The 14,661-nt window shown below is 57.4% G+C and overlaps 3 protein-coding genes across 3 annotated transcripts; all 3 read left to right on the forward strand.

The window, feature by feature from the left end:
• Positions 1–56: 56 nt before the first annotated feature.
• Positions 57–2,473, forward strand: MONBRDRAFT_33857 (uncharacterized protein; the record flags this gene model as incomplete). The annotated part of the gene is made up of 6 exons (XM_001748722.1): positions 57–233; positions 370–478; positions 623–1,022; positions 1,255–1,441; positions 1,691–1,879; positions 2,004–2,473. The coding sequence occupies 6 exons, from the start codon at positions 57–59 to the stop codon at positions 2,178–2,180; spliced, it is 1,239 nt and encodes a 412-aa protein (XP_001748774.1). The 3' UTR covers positions 2,181–2,473.
• Positions 2,474–2,881: 408 nt separating this feature from the next.
• MONBRDRAFT_28361 (uncharacterized protein) lies at positions 2,882–5,825 on the forward strand (the record flags this gene model as incomplete). Its single annotated transcript, XM_001748723.1, has 13 exons — positions 2,882–2,968; positions 3,072–3,209; positions 3,348–3,498; positions 3,614–3,730; positions 3,828–3,999; positions 4,124–4,298; positions 4,380–4,454; positions 4,564–4,773; positions 4,928–5,023; positions 5,138–5,261; positions 5,360–5,498; positions 5,609–5,679; positions 5,761–5,825. The coding sequence occupies 13 exons, from the start codon at positions 2,882–2,884 to the stop codon at positions 5,823–5,825; spliced, it is 1,620 nt and encodes a 539-aa protein (XP_001748775.1).
• An 812-nt stretch (positions 5,826–6,637) lies between these two features.
• On the forward strand, positions 6,638–14,137 carry MONBRDRAFT_28362 (uncharacterized protein; the record flags this gene model as incomplete). Its single annotated transcript, XM_001748724.1, has 11 exons — positions 6,638–6,719; positions 6,958–7,005; positions 7,171–7,276; positions 7,361–7,434; positions 7,757–7,879; positions 8,357–8,419; positions 8,815–8,985; positions 9,240–9,583; positions 9,815–10,321; positions 10,384–12,432; positions 12,545–14,137. The coding sequence occupies 11 exons, from the start codon at positions 6,638–6,640 to the stop codon at positions 14,135–14,137; spliced, it is 5,160 nt and encodes a 1,719-aa protein (XP_001748776.1).
• Positions 14,138–14,661: the final 524 nt, after the last annotated feature.

Here is a 14,661-nt window from a genome sequence, read left to right on the forward strand (position 1 = left end):
CCCCCCCCCCCGTCTTTTCCCATTGCCACCCGCACACGGCGGCCCTGACTGCTACAATGGCTGTCCCCACGTCGGTGGCAATGGGCGACGATGGCCTGATGACGGCATCATCGCCCCGCGATCGTTCCGAGTCGACCGATGGCAAGGATAATAAGGGTGTGCCCGCCTTCGTTTCCAAATTGTTGACCATGATTAACGATCCCAGCACCGACCACCTCATCTCTTGGACGCCTGTACGTACCGACGTATCCTGTCTCCCCCTTTGATCCCGGCCCGAACAGCCCAGCTTCAAGACGAGAAACACACTTGCAGCCCCACGCTCCCTTTCTGATTTCTCTGCTCGTGCATGTGGTCGTGGTGATGGTGTAGGCGGGCGAGACGTTCAAAGTGCACAACGCCACCACCCTGGCACGAGAAGTGCTTCCACGCTACTACAAGCACGGCAATTTTACCAGCCTTGTCCGCCAGCTCAACATGTGTACGCCTCTCGCTTCCTCTCGCTTCTGCCGGTCGCCGCTGTTTGCTCTGCCTGGCCTCTCGTCCCACAACGCGCAGGCAATCAGGGGCCTTCCTTGTCTTTGGGAAATGCCATTCACCTCTGCCGCCGGCCTGCACCCCTTAGATGGATTCCACAAGGTGGTGGGCGTGGACACGGGCCTTCGTAGCAATGACCAGGAGTGGGAGTTTGTGCATCCATGCGTGCAGCGAGATAGGCCCGAGCTGCTGGTGCACATTAAGCGCAAGGATAGCACCAGCAATACCAAGCGCAAAGTCTCCCGCGAGGACATGGAATCCGTCATGCAAAACCTTGAAACCATGCGCGGCAACCAGGATGAAATGTCCCACCAGTTTCACGATATGCAGCGCCAAAACCAAGCCCTGTGGCAAGAGGTGACCGTTTTGCGCCAACGCCACGAGCAACAACGCGTGATGATCGGCCGCATCATGCACTTTCTGACCCGTCTCGTCCGCAATCAACCAGCCATGACCGGCTCAGGCCGCCCTGGTGCCAAACGACCCAAGTATCGTCATGTGTTCCCCCTTGACCCGTTGTCCTTGTCTTCTCTTGAGCCAGACCTTGTCTATTGCTGTCGCCCACAAAGCGTGGTTTGGCATGGTTCAGCTCTCTGCTTGACTGCTTGTTCACGTTCACGTGGCATGCACCAATGCTCGTCGTATATTTTTGGCGCTTGGCGCACGCCCTGATTCTTCTCACTGTCCCTGCTTGCCTACCCTGCGCTTGCCTTCCGATAGACACCTGGCCTTGGAGGGCGGCATGTCCCTGCCTGGTATCGAAGAGCTGCCAATCATCTCTGATACTGATCTGGAACTCCAGACACCCACTGCCCCCACTTCCACTACCACCGTCCCCACCTCATCCGTGCCCTACGTCACCATGCCCAGTCCTTCGAGCAGCGCTGGTGCCCTGGGAATGGATAAGGTGAGCGTAGCGCACTTTGATGCACGAGGCCCGCATAGCCTGAACGCGCTTCCACCCACCTGCTCTCCAAGAGCCACTCACACTCGTGCTCTCTGAATTGTGACATAGGGAGCGGCACGCACGGCCTCAGCATCAAATCGGGTTGCGGATCTGTCACATCAGAGCTCGGTACCAGACGCAAATGCCTTCAAGGGTCGGCTTGCCCAGTTTCTACACCCTTCTTTGACGGTTTCGCCTCATCACTCGCAGATGCAAGGGGTCTCTGATCTCATTGAGCCGGAGCTTACGCACTTTGACACCAGCCTCAACTCAAGCCGCCAACGACTGCAAGATGGGGGCCTCGATGACCACATGCTCCAGTCTCTGTGGGCGGCAGCCAATCACCCAACGTCTGTGGGTGCAAACGTTCCAGCCACCTCTTCATGGGAGACCAACCCGGTATGTATGTATGTATGTGTGTGTGTGTGTATGTATGTGTGCGTGTGTGATGTTTGAGCGTCAGTGGCCGCTGTGCCGTCTCTATCATACCACCCCTCACGTGCTGCGCGTGTTTGCGCACCAGAACCAGATTCACTATGAAGCCCTCTCCGATCTGCCCGACATTGAGCAGCTGGGCACCCCACCAGAGGATGATACCTTTGGCGCCAATGACCCCGATCCCCTGCTGGACCTTTTGAGTCCCAATGGTTCCGGTTTGGATTTGTCCCGCATCCCCACCAGCAGCCAAGCGAGCGTGTAAGCGCTGGCTCGCTTTTGCCCTTGGTCTCTGTTCTCCCATGACGCGGACATGCCAGGAAGAAAGTGAGAGTTCTCCTTCAGCCCTGGTCTTGTTCTGTAGGCTTGCTGGCCCACCCGCCCCCACCCCACCCTACTGAGGTGGCCAGCTGTTCGCTCGTTTAAGCCGTTTTGAAAAAAAATTTCCCCCTTGGATATCGAGTGTTTGTTTGTTCACTATCGTTTACGGACCCGACTAAGACCAGTCGTTCTGCTGTTGTCAGCTCCGTGTACATTGACAATCGACATTGCAATGGTAGCTGGCCATGGTGGCTTTTGCCTCTTTTTTTTTTGACGCTGGGATCATTTTACCTCTTCACCAGCAACCCACTGAGGCAAACGCACTGCCACAGCCATCATCCTTTCCAAGGCAAAGAAGGCACGGCATTGATGCCAGCAGACCCCATAATGCCTGATGACTTTTCCGCTCCTTGCGCCGGGTGTCTCTTCACTGTCTGTCCTGACTGACTGTCTGTCCTGTCTTACTCTCTGTCCTGTCTGTTTGTCCGTCTGTCCGTCCGTCCGTCCGTCCGACTCTCTCGCTCCTTCTCTCTTGACCACTTTTTGGAAAAACTCAAAACAACTCTTGTTTCTGTTTTTTTTCTTACAATCATCATTTGCATTTGTAAGCTCGAGCTCAAGTGCACGATTGCATTCAAAGGCAGGATGGGCCCGCGACGCCAACACCACTGGCAGGGCCCGCTCCTGGTATTCTTGGGGTTTTGCGCGCTCTACTTTTGGTGGGCTTCCGAGGTGAGGCAGTCAACTGGATTTGTAACATGTGGATGGGGCTGGCTGGCTTGACTGCCGGTTTGGGAAGTCGCCTCATGCTTTGAATACGCTTGTCCCACTGCAGCAAGAACACGCGTCTGCCAGCGTACTGCGCAAGGAGTTGGCTGAAATCAAGGCCGAGAGCCAGCGCCAACAGAGGCTGCTGCGCGATGAACTTCAAGTCCACGAGGAAAAGCAGGCCATTGCCATTCAACGCCAGCTCGTACGCTGCGCTGCCCTCGCACTTACTCTCTGCCTGCTACACCACCTGCAGTATTTTTTTTTTTTTTTTTTTTAATTTCGGTGAGAACGACATCTCATATCCTTGAGTGTGCGCGCATCACACCTGTGCCCGCTGCAGACGACCATGAGCAAAGAACAGATTCTCAAAAAGCTAGAAGGCAACCCCATGCAGGCGCATCTGTCCGAGACTGAAAAGAAGCTGCGCCATGCTCTACAAGTGGATACCAACTCGGGCTATATCCGAGCCACCCAATCTGGCTTGTGTCTGGGTAAGACGTCACGCTGAGCGACCACGTTCGAGACGGCTCATGATCACTTTGAATAGCTATGCAATGCGAGCCGGACCCCTCACCGACCTGGCATGTGTGCGTGCGCCACATGTAGAGGATCGCCAGCAGAAAACAGTCATTACTTATTATTGCTCAGCTGAGGCTCGGTACTTGTGGTCTTATGTGCAAGGCAAGATCACTTCCCCGAGTGACATGTGCATCACGGCCTCGGGTAAGCATCGTGTCGATTCGACCCATTTTGTGGCCCTTTGGCTAAAGGTTCTCTCGTGTCCACGGCCTTGCTCACCAACAATCATCGCCTCCGACAGCCATCAAGGCCGATGCCGAGGTCATTTTGAGGCCCTGTAATGACAATGCAGACCTACAGACGTGGGACATTCAAGCTGAAGATCGATTTTATTGGAATGTTAGCTCTCAGATTGTCCTCAAGTCCAGCCAATCAAGCAAATCAACGCAGCCTCTATGCATCACCGCCCACAGGTCTGGCTGGCGCTCATCGCAGGGCGTACTCGACTTTTTTCTCAGCAAAACCAGGCTCCTATAGCATTGGGATGAGCACATCAAACCTGGCCAATGACCCTAGTGCTTGACCTTTTTGATGTAGGGGTCCCAAGGAGCTAGATGGGTCAACCCTGCAGCTTCAACCCTGCGAGCGCAGCTGTCACCAGTTTTGGCATGTCAACGCTTATAGTGTACCCTTTCAACAAGTGGCCACGAGCAAGTCAAGCCCCACCGTTCAGCAGCAGCAGCGTGCTGCAGGTACCAGCCTTAGTGCCACGGTACGTACGCATGACCGTGGGTCTAACCTTGTATCAATATATTTCTTTCGGACAGCTCATGTTCAAGGCTGGACTGGATAGGATGAATCCCATCGTCACAAGCTCTTTTGCATGGTCATGGTCACGCCAAGCGATCTCTACACCTCTGGCAAAGCGGTATACCCTTCATCGTTGATTTTGTTGAATTGTCGTGTCTTTTAGTTTTCTTGGTCGGTCGAACAGTATATTTCATCGACTCACAGTGACGTAACGGGTCTCCCGTCAGATCATGGATACATGGGGGAGCCGGTGTGACACACTCGTGTTTGTCAACAGTGAATCCCATCCATCATTTCCAACCTGGAAGATTGATTTGCCCGGGCCCGAGTCCCGCGAGCTCATGTGGTTCAAGTCGCGTCATGCCTGGCTACGGGCTTATAACACGCAGCTCAAGTCCCACCACTGGTTTCTCCGAGCAGAACGCGACACTTATGTGGTACGCCATCTGGTCTCGCCACTTTTCGGCCCCTGCGTAGTGAAGGAGGTTATGCAGCAAATAGTTTCACTACTCCCTCGTCCACGATCTCCTCTTCTTCTTCCTCCTCCTCCTCCTCCTCCTTCTTTAACACGCCCCTTCTCTCGGCCCACAGCTAGTGGACAACCTGCGAGAAAAACTGGCCGATCAAGATCCCGAGGCTCCGATTTCCATGGGACGTCTTTTTCATGGCCGCTATCAGGGTGAAAATGTGAGTTGGGGAAGCATGCTTTCGCATCGAGAGCTTTTTGAAGTCCCGCCCAGGGCCACCCCTCCCTGTCTTTTCATCTGATTTACCCCTCACCTGCGGGCATCTTCTCATCAGATGACGTATTTTTCGAGTGGAGCGGGCATGGTGCTGTCGCGCGGCGCGCTCTCGGCGATTGGCCAAGCAGCCATGCATAATTCGTCCCATATTTTTGTGCCCGACATTGGTAGCCAATCTGACGGTATGTGTTTGCGGTGGCGTCCGAGCCATCGTCCTGCTTGACCTGCACCCATTTAGTTCTGTGGTATGCCGCTTCTTATGCCGGCGGGCACTTTACAGACATTAGCATGGGTGTGGCCATGTTGCGTACCGGCATTCCAGCACAACTCACGGTGGACGAGCACGGTGGACAGTACTTTTCAGCCTTGGGTGTCGCTGTGGAGCGAACCGTCAAGAGGAGTACCAGCCAAGGTTACTGGTAAGCACTGGCTGCCCGAACAATTGCAGTGAACTGTCATGAGGGTTTCTCTCGATGCCCTATAAGACAAATAACACCGCGTCATGGGACTCTGAATGGCTCTTGTACAGGTACTGGGAAGTCACACCCGAGACCAAGGACGGCCCTGCTTGTTGTGCCCGCCGCTGGATCGGCAGCCATTGTAAGAGAGCCCGTCAGCTGTTTCTTTTGTGGGTTCCGGTGCCTTGCTCGTCATTTCTCACGGGGCCACTCGCTTGTCTAGATGCCAAGCCAAGCGACATGTATGCCTTTGATGACCTCCATGCTTTGGGCTGTGAGGGTGTTTGATGGACAAAGCCTTTGTTGCACCACAATGCCACACACATTCATGATTTTTTATTTTACGCACAGCACCCTCGTGTTTGCCTTTGTACCTACGTTTTGACAACCAAAGTCCACCGCTTGACAATTCAAGTGGATAGTTGCTTCTCAACCTTGAGCTTGCCTTGCGCCACGATGCGTTTCCTCAGAAGGGACACCTTGCCGCCCCTCATGATTGTGCCAAAAGCACTATCAAACGAACATGCCTCGAGGAAGAGCAGAGCAACAAAAGCGAAGACACAAGCACGAGCAGCCAGGCACAAAAAGACGAGGGAGACAGAGACAGAGAGAAGAGCAATAAGAGACACACAACCAGAAAAACCCGTCAAGACAAAACAACACACACACACACTTTCTTCAGTGAGAGAGAGAGTGTGTGTGTGTGTGTGTGAGAGAGAGTTTGAGGTCATTTTGGCAGAGAGAGCGGGTGAGTGATCGAGTCCGACGGGTCATGGCGAGGAGAGGTGGTGTGAGAGGTGGTGTGGGAAGCGGAGAGGGAGGGGGGATGAAGATCTGGTGGTGTGATGTGGAAAGTCTGTGGTGTCGGTGCATGGAGCTGGACTCATGTCTGCATGTGTGTCCGATCCAATGAATCCAGGCTGGTTGCCAGACACCCGTTGGGTTTCTCGAAAGCGTTCAGCTGTGGCCACACTGCCAAGCAGACGCTTCCTTTGGCTTGCGCGCGCGCGGCTGGTCAAGTTGGCGACTTGCCGCTGCTGCTCCTGTGCTTTTTGCGACGAGACGTGGAGGAATAATGGGCCATTGACTCTGACTTTCAAATGACCATGGGCCTCTCAAGGCTGGTCCTTGGAATTGTGGCGGTCTTCGCTCTCGTGCGTGTGGCTGACTCCGATTGTGGAAGTAAGCCATTGTGATCCAGCTGACCTTTTACCTTGCAGCACGCATCACGCGATGGTCTGTGACGTTGATCTTCTGCTCGTTGACATTGTGAGTAGACGCGGTTTGCATGCCTGGCCACGCACGAGTAGGGTCGACCTGTACTTGTTATGCATGTAGCGGTAAGGCGATGCTCCCTTTGATGCTTCAAAGGTCGAGATTATTACTGAAAAGATGTCTCATGGTCATCTTGCTCCAACAGCTGGCTCATACTCAGCAAACGGTACTGAGTGCATTCCATGCCCCGTTGGTGCGTATCGCACCCCTGGGTCCGAGCCAAGTAACACTGAGCCAACAAACTGTTTACCGACCGAGCAAAAGAAAGACATCACAACCACGAGAGGAAGGCGACGCGCTATTTGAAGAATGAGAATGCTCACCGATTCTTCCTTTCGAATCGCTGTGCGGACAACAGGAACCTATGCACTTTTCTCCGCAAAAAGCTGCAAGACTTGCGAGCTTGGTTCGATGCCCTTAATTGCCCTCGATGGCAGCTCCTGTTTGGCTCGACCACAGGCCCGGTTTGTTTGCTAATGTAGTACGGGCTAATATGTAGGAACTTTTGCGAGTGATGTGGGTCAAACTTCTTGCCAAATGGCAAGCAGCTGTTCACCTGGCACCTATATTGAGGCACCAGCCACTTCAAGCTCAAATGTGCAATGCAAAAACTGCAGCCAAGGTGAGCGTGGATCTTGCTCTTTGCAAATATGCAGTTGGATGATGACCAGGCTCATGAAAGGATTGCTTAGGATTTTTTTCCGAGAACGACGACGCTGTCGTCTGTTCCAAAGCTTCTGAGTGTAGCACGGGGCAATATCAATCACATCCCGCAACTTCAATGTCGGACACTGTGTGTGCGTCGTGTGAAGAAGGTAGGGAAGCCGGTTGGGCGCATGCGTTGTGGTAGATCGGCCCCAATGTGCGACGGTCGAACAAGGAGTGCGGCGTTGTTGGCACACAGCTGACCGTAATCCGATGATTTCTGGGTTTGTATCTGGCAGGAACCTTCAGCTCTGAAGTGAACAGTGCCACATGCACGCCCGTGAGCACCTGCGTGCCGGGCCAGTATGTCGCACAAGAGCCGACACCATCGTCCGACGCCGACTGCGCCAATTGCAACACGAGTGAGCTTGCGTCCCTGTGGCTCTTGGTCTTGCTACCTGCCCAACGCGCTGTCGGGTTTGGCGTGCATGCGTCTTCTCACTCGCTCGTGATCGGTCGACCACGCTGGGCGAGGGCCGATAGATTATTTTTCGACCGACATCAATAGTGCGACGTGCACGCCTGTCCAAGATTGCTTGGCAGGAGGTTATGTGGCAGTACGAGCGACGCCGACGTCGGATGCCGAGTGTATAGCTTGCGTGGCCGGTGGGTGCGAGTGACTTGTGCGGGGGCCGGCGATGTGCAGCGTGGCGTGTATGGCCGAGGTGGTTATAGGGTTAGGGTTGGACAGACTCTCCCGACCGTGAACTGTGTAAACTGTGTAGTTGATCTTGTGGTTGCTTTGATGATGGCCATGATGGCAGGCACGTTTACGACCTCCAAAAACAGCCGGCGGTGCTCCACTGTCAGCACGTGTAGCCCTGGGGAATATGTGGCAGCCGAGGCCACCCTTTCGGCCGACACCATCTGCTTGGCATGCGAGAGCAACGAGTTTAGCACCGGTGCGACGACGCAGTGTACCGCCTGTCCCGACCATGGGACCCCCACAGAGGAGCGGGACAGTTGTAGCTGCGAGGTGGGGTATGAGTACGACGCGAGAGAAAATTTGTGTGTGGAGTTGGCGTGGTGTCAACAGACACGGGTTATCACGATTGAGGACTGCGCACCAGGTAGGATCTTGCTTGCCGGTGCTCTTTGCTGCTCCGTGGTGTGGGTTGAGCGTTTCGATTGGGTCGGCTTGGGCGTGGCTGTTTCCAAGCACGGCCCATCACTCACGGCGTACTGCATGGTTTGCGCAACGGTGTTTGCCGTTGCTGTTGTTGCGACTGTTGCGACTGTTGCCACGATTGGCACGATTGGCACGATTGGCGTTGGCTCGCCTGGTGGGGATGGATAGACACCACGGCACCGGAATTCAACATGTCGTTCCCAAAGGAAGTGGTCTACAAGCTGGGGTCGACACAGAGGCTGCCAGAGCCTGGGGCATGTGATTTGTGCGATGGGATTGTGGGCGTTTCCAGGACATTGTGGCCCTCGGAGAATGTTGCGACGGGTGCCGTTGATTTTGGTACGTTGTCGCTGTCTTTTGTGGCGCACCATTGCTCCTGTCCCACTTCCTCTCTTCGTTTCTCTCGCTCGCGCGCGCTCTGTCCCTCTCTCAACCTGTCTCTCAATCTCAATCTCTCACGCACACGCACACACACACACACACACACACACACACACACACACACACACACACACACACACACACATACACACATACACACACATACACGCGCGCGCTTTCTCTCACCCTCTTTGTGGTCTTGCTTGCAACAGACACTAGCGGTCGATATGAGATCAACTACACCAGCAGCGACGACGCGGGCAATGCGGTGGTGGGCACCTTGGACGTGGTCGTGGTTCCAGGCGAGGGGCCTTGCTTGATACTCAACGGGCCCAACCCAATGACGGTGGGCTATGGTTCGTCGGTGTCTGACCCGGGAGCCAAGCTGTACGTGGATCAGGAGGCCATGGATTCGGTTCAGCTTGGCAGCAACTTTTCGACGCAACTGGCAGTGGGGACGCATGTTGTGACGTACTGGCTGGAGGATGACTGGTCAGGCCTTGATCCGCCTTCCCAGGTGTCGCGACGCTTGCACGTGGTAGATGACACGCCACCGGTGAGTGTAGAGCCTGCTGTGGGTGGCTACTCTGGAACAGGCTGCGGGTGGCGGGCGGATAGGGGGAAGGGAAAGGAGTTGGCGGGTGGCGGTTTGCCTTTGCCTTTGCCTTTGGCGCGTTGTAGCCCTGTAGACATTGGTGGCATGTTGTAGTGATGGGGGCACGGTTGGTGAATGATACAAAGTCCAGTGTCTAACCGGTGACATGGATGGGCATTGTCGGGTGTGTAGGTGATACAGCTGCTGGGGCCTGCGGTGTGGCGGGGCGAGGTGGGAACACCGTACGTGGAGCCGGGGTGGAATGTAACGGACGACGTGGACCGGAATGTTTCTGTGACGGTGGTGGATCACAGCTTCAACGCGGCCACGCCGCTGGTGGCGGGCTCTGTGGTGTATGTGGCACGCGACTCGGCGAACAATACGGCCACCGTGACGCGGCAAATTGTGTGGGAGGATACGCGAGCACCAACGATCACGATGCGGGGAACCAACCCGATGTTTGTGCAGATGCTGACCGACTTTGTGGACCCGGGTGCCACGGTGACGGATGCGGGAGACCCGAGCCTTGGGCCGGCACTGGAGGCCTCGAGCAACAATGTGAGTACGGATGAGGCCGGGGTGTATGCCGTGTGCTACCGCGCGCTGGATGAGCGGCAGAACGAGGCGGTGGTGTGCCGGCGCGTGGTGGTGGGAGATCGCGTGGCCCCCAAGTTCTTGAACCTGCAGGCGGTGTATGAGGTGGAGGCGGGGCTGACACTGTGGAGCCGTGGGATNCGGTGGACGGGGTGTTGGATTGGGAGACAATTTCGAGCAACTACTCGGATCTGAATCCGCGAGCAGTGGGCATGCATGCGGTGACGCTGCGCGTGAGCGATGCGAGCGGCAACGTGAATGTGACGGTGGTGCGGGTGGCGCTGCGGGATAGTCGAGCGCCCAACCTGACGCTGCACTATGTCGAGCCGTGGGACTTTGAGCGAGGGCCAGGCTGGCAGGACCCGATGAATGTGAGCGCCGTGGATGCGGTGGCGGGTGACGTGCGGTCCAGCGTGAAGCGACGAGCGGTGGTGATGACGACGGGCGTGCCGGCATCGATTTGTGAGGGCGCGAACCAGTACTACGCGGCCATGACAGGGCAGGAGGGGAGCAGCGACAATGGCCTGACAGGGCTGGTGAGCGCGAGCGATATGCCGGAGCCTGGACCGGTAGCCGCTGTCAATGGATGGGCAGTGGCGGGCACGGAATACCGGCTGGAGTATTCCGCGAACGATGGCAACGGTAACGTGGCGCATGAGGCAGCGCACATGCGGATTGTGGACACGCGGGCGCCGCGACTGGAGGTGGACGATCTGGTTGTGGCCGAGTATGGGGTGGGGTCGATGTTTGTGGACCTTGTGCACCCAGAGCCGGTGGATGAACCGAATCAGGACCTGCGGGGTCGGCTGTGCGCTGTGGCGTGGCGTTACGAGTTGACGGCGGGGCTGGGGGAGCGCGTGAGCGGCAATGACGCAGGGGTACTGGTACCCGTGTATGCAGAGGCGCGATGGCGGGAGTATGCGCGAGACCCATCGGCATGGGAGTCGATGGCAGTGCCGTTGGCGGAGCTGACGCTGGATGCGATGGTGGGCACGCTGTACCGAGTATCGTTTGAGGTGTTGGACGTGGGAGGGTTGAGCGCCAACGGCACGACGTGGGTGCTGGTGGACGACCGCACGGCGCCGGAGCTGACGGTTGAGGGCGGTGTGGGACGGCGGACCTACGAGTTTGGTCGGCAGGTGGCCGTTCCCAGGGTCACGGCAATGGACGCGCACGACGGCAACTTGACGGCGCACGTGGCAGTTGAGGGAGCGGCGGAGGTGTCGGGGGAGCGTGCGGGCAACTACACGGTGAGCTATGTCTGTCGGGACCGGTTCAACAACGTGGCTCGGGAGGAGGTGGAGATTGAGGTGCAGCGCTTTGAGGCCCCGCCGCGTGAAAATGTGTTTGTGGCGCCGCTGGCGCGCATGCCTGTGGATGTGGCGAGCCAGGAGCGATCGCTGCGGACGCACCTGCGGCAACCGCATGTGTTTGTTGTCTCGGTCGTACCGGCTGGAACATGGCCGTTGCCGTACAACCAGATGCCGGGAGCACGCACGAGCTTGGTCAATGAGACGGAGCGGAATGCGACTGAGACGGAGACGGAGACCACGGCTGGGCAAGAGCGGCGATCGACGACGAGCAGCTACGTGGTTGGGTTTGCGGTGCGCAACAGCACGACGTGGGCGTGGCTATCGGTGGCGGAGATGGAGGCGTGGTTGGCGGGCCTGGAGGCGGTCAACGGGACGGGCTCGTCGTTGTCAGCGGTGGTTGTGTCGCTGGCAGAGTATGAGAGCATGACGTCGGGGGGTGGAGGAGCGGCGTCGACGCGGCGTGCAGAGACGACGGAGGGGTCGGCATCGTCACGGGCGGCATCGGAGAGCGGGGGCTCGATGATTACGGTGCTGGTGATTGTGCTTGCGTCGTTGGTTATGATTGGGCTGGTGTTGCTGGTGATTAAGCTGGTGTGGGTACGGCGTCGACGACGGGCGCGAGTGGCGCGAGTGAAGCAGGATCTGCATTCAAGCCCGCTGGGGTTGATGGACAATCCGCTGTATGGGCAGCCGCTGGCGGATCCCGACTCGGAGACGTTGCGACCGGGCAGTGGTCGAGGCTCTGGGGTAGGTGGATCGGACAAGGGTGACCCCTCGTACGGCCAGGCCTTGTATTCCGCGCTGGACCATTCGGCAGTAGCTTGGGGATATGAGCCTGCGGCTGGCGCGGAGAACCAGTATGATCGCTTGAGTGCGACTGGCAGCAGCAGTCTGGGGTCGACGGTGCGAGTTTGTGAAGGGCCAGGGCGGTGGTGAGAGCAACGAGGGCGGATCGGTTGCGGGCCATTATGATCACCTGAACTCGGGTACATTAGCGTCGCCGTGGGACGGCGAGGTGGCTGCGGGCGCGGGAGTGTCGATGTCAGACAGTCTCACGATGCACGAGAGCAATGGCCAGTATGACCAGCTGAACAAAGCCGGCTTCGGCTGGGCCCCGTTTGGGTCAGGAGGAGCTGGAGCAGGGGAGCCGGGAGCGACGGGGAACGAGTACGACACCCTGGATCTTGGAGCTGTTGGGGGCACTGCGACGGCGGGCACGGACGGAACAGCTGAAGTGGCTGGAATGGACGCGATGATGAATATGGGGGAGACGGCCGATTACTCGGAGGTGTCTGATGGCCCTCGGCGTCTGGCGGGGATGGATGTGTATGCCAACCCGAACGAATGTACACCTGTGAGCGGGACAGAGGCAGAGGCATCGATGGTGGAAGATGAGGCAGAGGCATCGACGGCGGAGGCTGAGACATCGACGGCGGAGGATGAGACATCGATGGTGGAGGATGAGACATCGATGGCGGAGGCAGAGGACGTGCCTGCTGCAGGGACTGCGGATGAGGCGAGGGTGGCGATGCCTGGTGCCGAGATGGAGAGTGTGGCCAGTGGAGCAAACAATGCGCTGGTGAACTTTGTTGTGCCGCCTGCGCCTGATGGTGGTGGCAATGACGCTGAGGAGGCGAGGCGGGATGAGTTGGTCAACGACGATCTCCCTGAGGGGGTCTCGGCATCGGACGAAACGGGTGGCCTTGCGACGTTTGAGACACCAAATGTTGCGACATCGCCGGCGGTTGAGTCAAAGCCGGAACCTGCTGCCGGATCAGTGCCCTTGGCCTCGGGCTTGGACCAGCCACCTAGCCGGGTGGGATCGGCCAATGAGACGGCTGGTGTGCCCTCATTGGCGGCGGCGGTGGTGGCCTCGAAGCCTGTTCGCCTGCCTGGCCGCGTTGGGCCCATGGAGCGGGAGGGTGGCAGTCCCAGTGGCACGCCAGGATCGAGCCCGCACAGTACGCTGGAGCGCCCGGCATCATCGACGGGTGCAGGAGCGGGAACGGGGGCGAGTGGCGATGCCGCATCGGCGGGAGAGTGGCGAGATGAGGCAACGGGCGTTTCCTACGAGCTGTCGCGTGACCTAGGGCCGCGTGCGCGGCGTCGGCGAAGCCCGGTGCCAGAGGGCTCCGGTGCTCAGCAGCCGGCTGGCCGTGGGCAAGAGGATGAGAAGAGCGTGGCGCGTGAGGCTGGCGATGGGGTGGGGGCGCTGCCTGGATCGGAGCGGGGTGAGCCGGGGCCGGTGGGCCGTCAGCGATCTGGGACGATTTCGGTGCAGCGGCTGGTTGTGTGTGACTTGAACCGTGTGGCGGCGGAGCAGCAGCTGTTGGGGCTGCATGCGCCGGTAGGGTCGTACCTGATTCGACACAAGCCGGTGGCCGGATGCCGGGAGTCGTATGTGGTGAGCGTGGTGGGAGTGCAGGATCAGCGGATTGTGCATTATCGGCTGCAGCTTCGGGAGAACCTGCCAGACTTTGTGGCGGAGAACCGTATTCTGGGCGGGTGCCGAGATTTGCAATCGGCGATTGACCGCCTGAAGCGGGGCGTTGAGCTTGGCTTTGCCATCAACCTGACCCACGCCGTCTCTCCCAACTATGAGTGCTAGCCGTTTTGGCTTTGGGGCTTTGTTGCTGCCGGACTTTTGTTTTCGGTCTTTTTGTCGTCAACCTGTTGGACCTGTTTTGTTTTTTCGAATTGACCTTGTGAGATTTCATGGGCTTCATACTCGTTGATTTTACTCTGTTATCAGCAAACTTGCCCCCAACACACACACACACACACACACACAAAGCGCTTTTTCAGGACGAGATGTACCTGGACGGCATGTGAAGTCTTATAACATCAGACCTTTGAATGCATGTTGCTACACATACAAATGTACATCCTCACAAGGCTCACACAAAAGATCATCAGCAAGTCAGCCAGAAACGAGTCAAGTAATGTTGGACGCAACTCAATGTGTTGTTCGCTCGCGTCAATTAGGGAGATGGCCGTCAACAACCCCCGAACTCGCCGCAAGACTGCGCAAGCCATTTCCGCCAGTTAAGAGAACGATGCTAACGTCAATGACTTGACAGCAGATCGACCTTCTATAATAAGCCCTTGCTACTGCAACACCACAAAGCTGAG

Source organism: Monosiga brevicollis, genomic scaffold (genome assembly GCF_000002865.3).
Source record: "Monosiga brevicollis MX1 MONBRscaffold_25 genomic scaffold, whole genome shotgun sequence".
Lineage (NCBI taxonomy): Eukaryota > Choanoflagellata > Craspedida > Salpingoecidae > Monosiga > Monosiga brevicollis.